Source organism: Harpia harpyja, chromosome 17 (genome assembly GCF_026419915.1).
Source record: "Harpia harpyja isolate bHarHar1 chromosome 17, bHarHar1 primary haplotype, whole genome shotgun sequence".
NCBI classification, from domain to species: Eukaryota; Metazoa; Chordata; class Aves; order Accipitriformes; family Accipitridae; genus Harpia; species Harpia harpyja.
The window spans coordinates 3,159,787-3,172,930 of NC_068956.1; the positions used below are offsets into that span (position 1 = coordinate 3,159,787).

Below are 13,144 nucleotides of genomic sequence, written 5' to 3' on the forward strand. Positions count from 1 at the left end.
ATAAAAGGCTCCTCTGGCAAGCTGCCAGCACCTAAATGTTGCTGAAGCTTCTGCTCTTATCTTAGCCAGGAGAAAAAATGTGATGGGGAAGTGTTTGAGAAGGAAGAGAGAGAGTTTAGGAGTGGTCTGAGGGTGATAGAATAAAATTTAAATAGCGATGCTTGTGTCAGGAAAGCATATCGAGCCACTGAATAATCTTTTAAGAGAAGTGGAAACTCCATTGGTTAGGCCATTTGACTCAAAAAAAAAAAAAAAAAAAGATCAAGAAATAATTTAACTTTTGTTAGAATCTAGGCTATTTCTCTCTTGTGCAAGACACAGAGGATACTTCAAACGGTTTTTAAATTCCCTAAAAAGTTAAATTACCTACAACATGGCATTCATATTAGTATAAAAGCGTAGTGAGTTTCTTACTTCTTTTCTCAGTTGCTGGCAGGCTGATACAAATAATATTTTTTTTCCTTGATTTTCCAATTTTACTTTTGAAATTACCAACCTAAGACTCTTGGAAACTGAAAATTCACTGTTGGCAGCAGACAAGAAGCAGCCGCAGTAGCTGGGTTTCTCACATAGTACCAAGCTGATGCGCCTCTCTTCTACCTGGGAAAGGCTGCTCTGAAGAAAAAGGATATTTTGGAGTCTCTATCAATCAGGTTGTAGCGATGCGAGTGGAGATGCAGTTAATAATCCAGCGAGAACTGCCGCTTGTTTCCTACGAGCCCCCAAAGAGGTGGGAAGCGCAGCTTTGTCCTGGTGACCTGGGCTGCATACAAATCACCTTCTCCACGTGAAAATCACTGCTCGTCCCTTGGGCCATCTCACCGCTGATGCTTCCAAGCTCCAGCTCATTGTCTTCTCCCTTCCGTTGTCTTAGGGGATAGAAGGAAGTGTGGTGAGACATAGATTATTCTTTAAGTGCCCAGAAAGTTTAATTAATCAGTCCAGTGCCTGTAATTGATGAGAATCGTATTATTTAAGCAGATGGGGATCAGAGGATGTCAGGTCGTAGAGAACTTAATACAAAGTAGGAGTGCTTGATGGTCACTATATTTCTTTCCCTTACTGGAAGGAGGAAGAAATTTTGCGCAAATGCATATAATTGAGCAAATTCTTAAAAAGAATATCCGGCAGTATGCTGTTATAAGCAATAATGTGTGGCTTTTGTATATCACCGTCTGTCATTAATTTTTAAAATGCTTTATAAAAGTGGGAAACGGAGGCACAAGAGAGGTGATACAACTTGTGCAGGGTTGCTCACTAGGTCACCATCAGATGAAGAATAGTGCAGGTCTTGTTTCATCTCCGCTGGCTGTAACAGGAAAGCTAACGGTGAGCTGCTGTTAACACATGTAGAGCTAAGGTATCAGCCTAATATGACCAAGCTACAAAAATTCAGTGATTTACTGCTTGAAGCTGTTACAATTAGGTGAGTTCTTAGCTTGCCTCAACTGCAAAATAAAATGGATTATTACAGACTACTTTTACCTTGTGGTTTTTTACACTGTTGAGCCTTGCCTCCTTAGGAAACAATGAAACGTTGGTGCTGTCGACAAGTTTCTCTGTTGTTTTGCTTTCTGAACAGTCAAAAAGTGCTCTGTAATTTTGGGCCTCCTTAGCTGATGACTCAGTCAGAGACCAAGGATGTAGGTAATGAGAACTAAGAAAGTGATTAACATCTGGCAGGCAACTAAGGCTAGAAAAAACGCTGGCATTTTCACAAGGAATCCATTTATTTTAAATGAATTTACCGAGAAAAGCTCACCTGTGGGACATTTAGCCACATTTATGTATTAATGAAGTAAGCCTAAACCATGTTGTCTTTATCTTCATTTTTTTAGTATATAACTGGAACACTCTTGACATTTTGTTCATCAGACATAAAGAAATGCTGTCAAGTCTCAACCTCCTTCGGGTGACCTCCCTGGCTTAGGCTAGAAGGTCCAAGCTGGCTGCGTGCAGTCATTCTGAGTCCAGATAACCTTAATTTAGTCTTACAGAAAGATCCATTCTGCTCCTGGGACCGCTTAGGGCTCTATAGCAGGTGAGTGATTTTTGTGTGATGGGGGACTTGACTCAAGAAGACCCGCCGACCAGAGCTTGCTGGGCTCCGGGATGGCTCTGGTGCATCTGACCTTGTTTCAGGTTGCTTACGCTTTTCATGACCCATTATTTATGTGTTTGGGTTTGTTTGGGTTTTTTTTCTTTGTCCGTGGTATCTCAGCCCTCCCATTTTTATGGGTAATGGAGAATTGATCGTAGGTTAGTCTGAAGTAAACGGCAATGTTGCTGCTGTAAATGCAAGCAGAATTTGGCCTTCGGACTTTCTGGACCTCTTCCGCATATTTCCAAGTCTGGGTCTTTGTCCTTAATAAAAATAAGAAGTATTCTTGGAAGTCATCTTACGACATCTGTGGAAACGCAGTAATCGCAGCTTCAGACACTTCATACATAACTGGCTCATTTTTTACATCTCTTCTGTTCTGTGTGCCGAAGGAAATGAAGCGTCTATCGTTTTCTTGAGTACATACGTATGTACGTATGTGAGTGTCAGTGTGTGTCTGTCCCCCTTGCCCATAATAACTTTCGGTCCTGTTGGCTAGTTTCATCCACCTTTGAAAAAAAATTAAAGATCTAAAAAAAATACCAAATTGATCTAATTAAGTTTCACGAATATAGCTGCTGAGCAGGGCTGAGAAAACGTATTTGTGCTCTCTCTGAGCTGCATTGTTAGCAGAGATTTCACTGGAGAGCGTGTATGAGAACAGAGTGCATTAATAAACACACAAACTCGAAGCAAATATTCAGCTAAAATTTACACCTTAGTAGATAAATTTTGTGTAAGAAAAAAAGAGATTTTGGTAGTTTCTTCCTCATAGAATGATTTATTCTGTTAAACACCTTGGATGCAATAAAAACGATACTCTGCTAGAGCATCACAGTTACGACCGATGAATAAACCTCAAAAAAAGTTATTTTATTCTGGTAAGAGGCAAGGCTGTCCTGTCTGTTCCTATTGACCAGAGTAATCCAACTAAAAGACACATTTCCAGATCAGTTTGCAGTGGAGTCTCTGACCTGCAAAGGAAAACTTCAATTCCTGGTACTAACGTGGTCTGCATCTTCCTCGGTTTTGTGCAAAGCTTAGGACATTTATTCTTATTAGGTAATATTACGCAGAGATGATGCTACTTGCCTTCAGCTGGTTCTTGTTTAGGAAGGCACAGAAAAAAGAAGGAAAATTCATTCTGGCTCTCATGTACTGTTCAGCATAATTGTTTTCAAGTACTTGAGATTTATGCTGCTGTGAAGAACAATAGGAAATCACAAGTGAGAAAATGTTCATCAATGATCACAGGGAAGAAAAATTTTTGTCTCTACTTGGTTGGAAATAACAGATCTGGAAATAGGTGTTGCGGTTCAACGCACACCATCCGTCCACCTTGTCTTCACCTCGGCAAACTTCCAGCTGTTTCTGAAAAGCAAACTATAAAAATACGATTTTCTGGGAGAGAGCCGAATAAGGAGGAGCCCTTCCCTCCTCTTTATCAAACTGTCTGTCCCCAGGGTGCCAGTTTGCTTTGCAAAATCAGAAAGCGTGCAAGATGAAGCGTGGAAAACAAGTGCCTGCGGCAAAAACGAAGCCCTGCGAGATGGAGAGCCGGGAGCCGAAGCTCATCCTGAAGGGGCTTTGGTGCGATTCGCCAGCGGTCGCCTTGCAGACAGTTTTACAGATCGGATTTTTTTTTTTTTTTCCCTACTTTCTCGCTGCAACACGCAGCCACAATTGTATGCGTCGCTTTTAAGCTCCAGCTGTGCCCCGGAGATGCTTTGTTTTCTACTTCTAATCCAACCTAAGGACTTCTAAAGAGATACAATTTACCGCTTTTCTTGGAAATCTGCAGGGGTGGGAAAAAAAAGTTATAATCGCCGTTACATACGAAATAGCTGCCCAGGCCCAGGCCGCCGAAATCGGCGCTGGCGGCTTGCGGGAGGAGGTGGTTGCTCTGCTCGGCGACGAATTAACGGCGGGGAGCCAAAACCACCCCGAAGCGGGTTTGCGACGGTGGTTTTAGGGCGTGGATTTTATGATCTTATTGTTTGCACAGAAGCGTGGTTGACTCCGGCCTTACGCCGCCCCGCGCGTAACCGGCGCCGCTTTTAAGTCAGAAGGCTGGAAACGGCCAAATGACGTCAAGGCCTGATGTCAACCCTGCCAGATTTCTTCCCAGAAGCCGCGGCCGGCCGTTAATGCCTAAAGTTGAGGGGAACGTGGGATGCGCCCCAGCCCAGGCGGAGACAACGCGCGGGGGGGGGTTTTGTCCCTTCTCGCCGCCCGTACCCGGGCCCGCCGGGCCATGGCGGGACGGCCGGAGCCGCTTCCCACCGCGTCGACGAAAGCCGAGGGGACTACAACTCCCAGGTGCGCCCTGCGCCGCCGCGCATGCGCGACGCGACATTTCCCCCCCTTCCCCTTCCCGCGCCATCTTGGCAGCCGCTTCTTCCATCTCCTCACTCGCAGAGGGTGGTGGGCTGGGGACTACAACTCCCGGCGTGCTCCGCGGCGCCCGCGCATGGGCAGTGTGTCCCGCCGCCATCTTGGCCCGGGGAAACGCTGCCGCCGCCGCCGCCGCTGCCACCGCCGCCACTAAACAAACCCGAGAGCGGCGGCACCGGGGGAGGGGGGGGGGTGTGGGGAAAGGAGGGGCTCTGCCGCCGAGGAGCCTTTCGATGTGCCAGGCACGGCCGGGCAGGTGGGTCCCGTTCAGCCGGCAGCGTTCCCCCGCGTCTCCCCGCTTTAGCCCGGGGCGCTCGCCCCTCAGGGAGAGGGGCAGTTCCCCTTCCCCGGACGGCGGGGACCCGCCGCCCGCCTCACGGGCCCGGGCCCTCGGGCAGCGCTCCGGTCGCCGCCTAGCAGGCCGCCGAGCGCTGCTCCTCCGCCCGGCGTGAGGAAACAGCGGCAGCCGCCCGCTCCTTCCTTCCCTCCCTGCCGACGGGGACCCCGGGGGCGGCCGCCCCCGAGCCCGGCGGGGAACCAAACGCCGCAGAAGCTGCCGCCGCTTCCCCCGCGGCGAGGACCCCGGGAAGGTCGGACGGAGAGTCCCCGGGTGGCGGCTGCCTCCGGGCGCCCTTGTAGGAGGTGCTCCCTCCCTTCCCTTCCCTCCAGCCCCGCGTTGGAAGGTGAGACGGCGCCGGGGCTTTTGTTCCCGGTGCCCCCCCCCCCCCCCCCCAAACCCGTTCCCTGCCCGGGCAACGCGGCGCCGCCGCGGGCTGGCCCAAGCCGGCTCGCCCCGGTCACCTCCGGCTCCTCTTTTTTTTTTTTTTTTTTTTTTTTTTTTTCCCCTTCCCCCCCCCCTCCCTTTCCTTTATTATCCTCGTTGCAACGGGGAGATGAGCCCTCCTTCTCCGCCCGCCACCCCCGGCGTCTCGCCGCGATGCGATCGGGCGAGGGGGTGTTCCCGTGTTTGGTTTTTTTTTTTTTTTTTTGGGGGGGGGTGCTGGTGTTGGTACGTGGAAAGCAAATTTTCAGGGTGTTTGTGCCGTTCTGTCATATAATAGGCTAGTGCTAAATGCATTCCCCGGGGGGAAGGGGGAGCGTGCGGTTAGCTGGAAGAGTTCTTATAATAGGTGCCCTGTGCATAAAGAGAGGGAGGAGACTTGAACATCAATTCGGAGAGCATTTCAGCATGAAAAAAGGCTTGAGAAGGAGACGGGAAACTCGGTAAAAAGGCTTGGGTGATGGATCTGAGCAAGAGAGTATAGGAAGTCCGTGCCCTTGTGAAACTGCTGAATTCCTGCATGGCAAAGCATGCCATTACAAAGGTTGGAGCGGGGATGGGAGCCTCTGTGTTGGTGGAGTTGTGAGCAGGCTGAGGAGAGTTTACATTAATCGGTTTGGGAAATCAATAAATGATGGACTTGCACTTACTGCATTTATATTCCTTTTTCAGCGAGGCTGAGCTCTGTGGGAGCGCAGACACAAGGGAAAGATGCCTGTGGTGTGGCCAACTCTTCTGGACCTCAGCAGAGATGAATGCAAGAGGATCCTTCGCAAACTGGGTACAGTAAGATACAATTTGTGGGTCTGTATGTTTGCCCTTTTAAGATTTGCCTGCCTGCTGCTTCCATGAAATACTTTAATATGTCTACAGGCAACTTACAAGTCATTTCCTGCATTTTGCATGTGTCATTGGTTTGACAGCCCTGGCTTAAAATGATGTTTGGCAGATGCTCTCTGCCTGAGCAAAATGAATAGAGCAGAATTGTTTTGGTTTGGTCGAATCTCTCATGGATGTCCTAGACCATCTCTGCCTCGATGTTGCAGTGTTGCATTGCTGTTCTTTTTACGACTATTAACATGCAATGGGATGCTCTGTGAGAGAAGGGTCGTCGTTTGTTTTCCAATTCTGTATTAGACAGCTTTTTGTACCAAAAAAAAAAATCATGGAACCCTGATTTAACTGGCACTCTGGGACTGGGTTCAAGTAGTAAAGGTACTGTCGTAAAGACCTGAAACAGAAGAAAAAAATAATTGTGATGGTTTGTGGTTTGCAGTTACACAGATTATCAGGGAAGTGTGAAAACAGTGTTCTCGCTTAACTGTCATAACAACAGCAGCAGCTTTTTGCATTGTTTCAAATGTAGTTCAATATCTGAGACCCCTGTCCAGTAGTTACATATTGGGAGATTTTTTTGTGCTCTGTCCTTGTAAATAGATGTGTACAAGGAGACGTGCTTTTGTATTTTGGAAGGTAATAAAAATATTTGCTCTTTCCTTAGGCATCCACTTTTGGCCACCACAGGAGAGAGAATCCTTTGTTAGACCATTGATCTGATCTTGCACAGTCATTTTTGAGTTCTTAGAGCTGAATTTCTTTTTATTTAGTTAAGAGTTTTTTGCCAGTTAAATGATGCGTAATAGTAGAAGGGAAGAAGAAACCCTTAGCTTTCTTTTCAGACTGTCTTCTGAGGAGCATAATCCAGGAGGTGGTGTCAGGAGGAGAGTTCCTCGAACTTCCTGTGACCGTCAAGTCACAGCTTTTCTTGTTCTCGTTTTACTTGAATGGTAAAAGATGATGTGCTGTGCTTAACTGTGTCAAGGTTCTCATACATTATGCAGCCATCCACTTTATTTTCTGAGAGTTTATTTTCCGTCGCTTTGTCCTTTTTATTTCATTTCTTGGGAATCTGGGATTTGCGTTTTGTTGAAGCAGACAGTGACACAGATGTTGCACACAACATTGCAACTAAGCTGTACATCCATTAAGGTGACAGCCTCAGGTCTTAAGCAAGGCTCAAGAAGTACGAAAACTAGGAGAAAGTGCAGGATGCCAGAAGATTTGGACCGGATCTGTGCTACTAAATTTTGTTAACGTAGCTCTGCTGGCTAGGAGTGTGGAAAAAAAACTTCCACTCCAGCTGGTGGCGATGTGCTGGCAGAACCTTGCTGGTGCAGCTGAGCCAAACAGAACTGCAGCTACACCTCCTTCAATGACATAACCTAGGCTGACAGGAAAAAAAAAAAATTAAAAAAAAAAAAATCTTTTTTTGCTGGCATGAGCTGTGTCCCCACAAGGGGGCCCTGCCAGTGTAACGGAGGATCAGAGCCTGTAGCAGCCTCCTCTCTTCTAGGGTAGAGAAGCTCTCAGTTTAAATAGATGCACCACAAGAGTGGAGTCTGAAGGAGCACGGGCAGTGGGAGCGAATAACTGCAATATTCATCTGCTTTATAGAGTCCCACTTTTCCAGCTCTCAGCCCAACATCTTACTTGGTTGACCGTTCAGGAATAGTGGGGTACTCTGTCACGCGTGAAATGCAGTGGTGTAGGTGAGGCTGAAATGCATCCTGAGGTGTGCAATACCTAGCGTTGTTCTGCGGTGTTCGTGGTTTGTAACTGCATAAGGGGATGGTGGTAGCACTTTGCACTTGAAATAATGATATTTATTTGTGAAACCTGTTTTGGCCGTTTGATGTGTTTTGTGTTGGAAAGAGAGCGCACCAGTTAATGATTGCCACATAGACATAAGGGTGAAGAAGCTAGTTACAGCTGTTCTGTAATCTTTACTAGCTTCCAAAAGGCCAGAATGTGCATTTTTAAAGCCCTAGTGTAGAGGATCTCTATTAAAAATGCAGGGGGGGGAAAAAAAAAGTGTCCTTGCTAAATAATTATATGGTTGTATCTGAAGAATTACTTTATGTTGTTAACAGAGGAAAATAATTAGTATCTTAAATATTGTAACATGGTTGTCTAAATAAATGTTGATATTAGTAATAACCATTGCATTAATTAGCTAATGTTTTATAACTGAAGCTGTAAATGCTTCTGTAGGTCACTCAGCATCCCTGTGCAGGCTGCATAGTTAACCAAAGCGACTCTGCTTTGGGTTTTGTCTGCTTAATCAGGACAGGAGAGCAGGACTTCTTTTCAGCACAATTCCTTGATTTGATTTGTAAATTAGCTCTTTGGAATCCTAAACTGAAAGCTTTTCAGAATAGCATCAGTCTTTCTTTTGCAGCAAACTTCAGAGGTGTTAGGTTTTGGCCTGCCCCTTTTATTCTTGCTTTTAGTTAACTGGGATCTGTTGTGGGCTTGGTTTGGGTTGGCTGCTGACATGGGGGTGCCGAATGAAAGGCACCTATGTAAGTATCGAAAGAATTTGTATTTCTGGTTTAAAGCAGGAGTTTCAGTAACATTTCCTTAAATTGTGCTAAGCTTAGAATAGCAAGTCATTCTTTGGCAAATTAGCAGACTCCATTATTTGTATTAGGTGTATTTTCACCCTGCTTAGTAGGACAAAATTCAGAAGTTTCAGTAGCCTTTAACTATTCGTTTGTTTTGTTTTTTTTTTTAATAAAACACCGATGGCATGACATTTACATAGGTCACCTGGAATTACAAATCTACGTTAAATCAGAGTTGTATTTTTGTGAATTAATTTTCGTGATATGTCTACATTTAAGAATAGCTGGATTGTTTCTTTTGTGTTGAGCAGGTTTAACTCAGTGTGTTGCATTCTTTTCAGATTCAAGCAGTTGTACTGATCAAGTAAATGGGCATAAAAAGATTATGATGATGGTATTTAACAAACTAGAGGTGATGTTCTCCATGCTAATTAAGGAAAGGAATTACGGAAAAATCAGTTGCACTTTTGATAGTGTGTTTCTTTTTCAAGCCAAGCTTTTCCATGGAACTTTCAATAATGATACGTGTTAAAGATTTTCTCCTGCTTCTAGAGAGTTCTGAGCTACTCTCCAAATTTGGGGACTGTTTCTTCAAGCTTTCTGGCTGAACTGTCAGTTCAGAGAGAGCTTGAAATATTTGGTTGGGTTTATAAACTAGATAATCTGCTGTGATGATACAATTGTTTCATAGAAAAGCTGTACGCTGCAGAGTAATTGACTGAGAGAGTTCTAAATCATCAATCTCTTTTGAAAAGCACTAAATAATTGAAAGACATGTTCCTCTTAATGATTTTGAAAATTAATAGAATACTGTCAGTAATACTGAAAATAACATTTTTTTCTTTTCCTTCGCTGTGAGCATTAAATAGAAATACTATTTGCTCTAATTCTTCAGAACTGGAGGCATATGCAGGTGTCATCAGTGCCTTACGTGCACAGGGAGACCTTACGAAAGAGAAGAAGGATCTTCTTGGAGAACTCTCTAAAGTGCTTAGGTAACTCTGACCTTTTTAAAATAAGAACCGATGACCTGTTTTCTTTTAAGGTACTGTGTGCTTTTTCTATCACTAGTATCACAAAGCAAATCTTAATTTAGAGAAGTAATTCTCCATCTTGTGGAGGTTTAATTCCTATTCTGCTTTGAGTTTTTAATAAGGAAAACAACTGTGCTTCTGTGGCTGAAGCCTTACTGTTTTGGTGGTGTTTTGTGGGATACTGAATGTTAAAAGGATTACAGGTAGCTCATGAGTGTGCACTAGCTCGGAGTTTCGTCAAGGTAGGACTTCAAGGTCTTTGGGCCCAAGTTACATCAAGAAAGAACGCTGCATGTTCTGTGCAAATTTTTGTACCGTATGCTTTAAATTTATTGCTCTCACTGGGAGGTTGCATTTTAGCTGTTCTGCAGGGGTATCTTATGAACAGTAATGTTCTTTTTATTCTTCGGTAATATTTTTGAACAATAATACATTCGTTCTTTCTCACTGTGATAGCAAAAGTTAAGTGACAATCTCTTAAATGTAAATGCCTGTTCCCTTTCATCTCTTGAGTAGATTATTCATAAGTTTAATTTTAGCTGGAGGTTTTAGATAAATGTTCATGTCTCCCTCTGACTAAAATGTATTGCTGTTTTTTTTAATAGTATTTCAACGGAGCGACATCGTGCTGAAGTTCGGAGAGCAGTAAATGATGAACGACTAACGACTATTGCACACAAGTAAGTTACAGGTCATTTTCTACATGATTTCCAAAGGTACCCTTTGGAAAATCCATTATGCCTTACCTGAGTGATAGAACTTTGAAGATTGATGGTGGTTTAAAGAACAGTAGTTAAAACAGTGTATGGACGAAGGAATTACTGTGTCAGATTTACATCAGGGAACTAGAAACGGTTATTTAGTCCTGTTGCATTTTGTATCTGAAGGCATCCCATTCGCTGTACAAGTACAGTGTATAATAAACAGTCTTTCATCATGAAGAGCTGTCTGTAACACAGACCAGAAGAAACAGAAAGTGGAGAAAACAGAGAAATCCTTAAGTAGGATGAACATGTTTGCTTTATTATTTTTTATTTTACCTTTAATTTTATTTAAATCCGTTTGGAAAGGTTGTATTAAGAGGGACTTAACTACATAGAAAGACAAAGGGAGGGAAAGAGAGGTGGCAGACATTAGTGGAAAACAGTGTATCAGCACAGAGGGGGGAAAAAATGGTCAGGGTAAAAAAAAAACTGCAGCAAGCTAACTGATGACATCAGTGTCCACTGTTCTCTGCTTGATGCAGCTGCTGTGCTGGCATCAACTGGGCTGGTTCCTCCTTGCGTTTGCTTTCTCAAGCTCCACATGATTTTGAGAGGTGGAGGAGAGGAGCAAGAGGGCAAGTGCTTATGTATCTTTGATAGTTACTTAACAGTCTTACGATTAAGAACTGTCTTTAAACAGAGCTGGATTGTAAGTGGCTGTATTTTTTTTCTGTGTTACAACCACTGATTTTTAAGTTTGACTATTGTAGCTGAGGTGTTACGGGGAGGAAAAAAAGGAAATCGTACAAATAGCAGGCCACTCAGAGCTAGTAATTGTCTGATCCAAGACTCGCCAAAATCAGCATACTGTTTTAGTGCTGCAGAAGGGCATTTAACGTTTTAGTGTTTTAATGTTCAAGTTTAAAGAGTTAGAAATACGCTGTTTACCAAAGAAAAACCACCAACTTCCTTACACGCCTTTAAAGAAAGGGGGGAAAAAAATAATGAAAAATAATTTAACATTTAATTGTCAAATCAGGATTCTTTTCTTGAATCAAGTTTCCTTTTTAAGTAGTAGTTCTGGTTTTAGCATTTTACAGAACAAGCATAAAGTTTGTCCTGAAGCGTTGAACTTCAGATGGATGAGATACTATAATCCAGACAAGGTGCAATTGTGAAGTGCTGCATCTCTTTATTTTTTCTGTGGTAATTCTTTGTAAGTGATGGTTGGTAATACAGTATTTGACTTAAATAATTCTCTTAACTCTTTAGGAAAGCCAACTTTGCTAGCTTTGCTATATGCAACATTTGTAGTCTTGTTTTTCATTTAAAAAATGTATTTTTACCTCAGCTGATGTAGCTCTGCTTATACTATATGAATATGTATGAAGAATGCTGAAGCGTATCAGGATTTAACAACAGAGCAGATCCTCTGTATTTTACAAACTAATTTGTGGTAGCTTTTACTGCAACTTGCTTGCAATAGTTCACGTGAGAAGTTGTTTTTCAGAATATATTAATACATTAAATAGGTTGATTTGCTTAAGAACATAACAGGTTTGAAAAATAATTTGCCATTTTGGTTTTGCTGATTTGACAAATGACTCATGTAAAACAGTCAAATAGAAACACTTCTCCATCTAGATAAGCACAGCATTTTTTGGAAATGTTCCAGTTTGTGTGTAAGTACTAAAGTTAAGAGAAAATTAGAGCAGCAGGCTGGTTTCTGTTGAGGAAGATGCTCAGGGTCTATTTAAATCATTTCAAGTTCTGTTACCTTGTTTGGGACTACTTTAATAAGTCTGAGAAGCACTTCTGTTCAGGTAAAACAAGATTTGCGTTGGTAGCTGAGGGTTTTTCCCTGTAACGTAATCAATTTCAGTAGTCTTTTATGAAATCTATTGGATGGGTAGGTACTTCTGTCATCCAGAAGTAGAGAGTGTACCAATTCTACCTGAATAGTAGCTAATCTAACATGGGAGTTTTGAGTATGACATCCACACACCTCTGGCCCTTTAAGGGCTCTGTAAAACAAGACAGTAAAAGAAGCAGCAGCTCTTAAATTTTCTATGGGAGGATTTCTACATCAGGTGGGAAAAATGCAAGGGCTTTCATGAAATGAAGAAAGTTGAACATTATTGCTCTAGTATGACTTTAGAAACTGCCTCTTAGACTTTCACTGTTGAAAAAAGACACTTAATGAGTACTGAGTATTTTGGAAACTCAGTAGAATACTTACAGAATGTGCATTTCTGTTTAGTATGTCTGGACCAAATAGCTCTTCCGAATGGTCTATAGAAGGTCGTCGACTGGTGCCACTGATGCCACGGCTTGTTCCACAAACAGCTTTTACTGTTACCGCTAATGCTGTTGCCAATGCAGCTGTTCAGCACAACGCATCTCTTCCAGTTCCTGCAGAAACTGGAAACAAAGAAGGTGAGAGAAAGCCAGGATTCTTCTGCAATCTGTGGGAATATAGAAATAATGTCATAGTATAAATTATTATCTTAGATGTCAAGTGTTAGATATTTAAAAAAACCAAACTGAATCTTTCTTACTGAACAGTATTCATAGAAATATTTTTAAAAAAAATTTTTTTTTTTTTAAAGATGCCTTTGCAGTATCCACAGCATAAATCTGACAGCTTTGTGTTAGTGAGCACACTAGCAACTGAAATTAAAAAAAAAAAAAAACCAAGCTGCCAGGAAATGAGGGGGAAATTCACT

At 42.9% G+C, this 13,144-nt stretch overlaps 2 protein-coding genes across 13 annotated transcripts in view; both read left to right on the plus strand.

The window, feature by feature from the left end:
* The window catches only part of TSKU (tsukushi, small leucine rich proteoglycan), a 314,781-nt gene that overhangs the window by 1,005 nt on the left and 300,632 nt on the right, over window positions 1-13,144 (plus strand). The window lies entirely within an intron of this gene.
* EMSY (EMSY transcriptional repressor, BRCA2 interacting) overlaps window positions 4,591-13,144 on the plus strand; it is a 40,573-nt gene continuing 32,019 nt past the window's right edge. For 11 of the 12 annotated variants that reach the window (XM_052812414.1, XM_052812420.1, XM_052812423.1 and 8 more), the window contains exons 1-5: window positions 4,591-4,751; window positions 5,949-6,057; window positions 9,576-9,675; window positions 10,320-10,394; window positions 12,679-12,854. In XM_052812414.1, the coding sequence (XP_052668374.1) occupies window positions 5,988-6,057; window positions 9,576-9,675; window positions 10,320-10,394; window positions 12,679-12,854 (421 nt within the window). In that variant the 5' untranslated portion in view covers window positions 4,591-4,751; window positions 5,949-5,987. Of the gene's footprint in view, window positions 4,752-5,948; window positions 6,063-9,575; window positions 9,676-10,319; window positions 10,395-12,678; window positions 12,855-13,144 lie in introns of all 12 variants that reach the window. The other variant, XM_052812417.1, reaches the window with a different exon arrangement.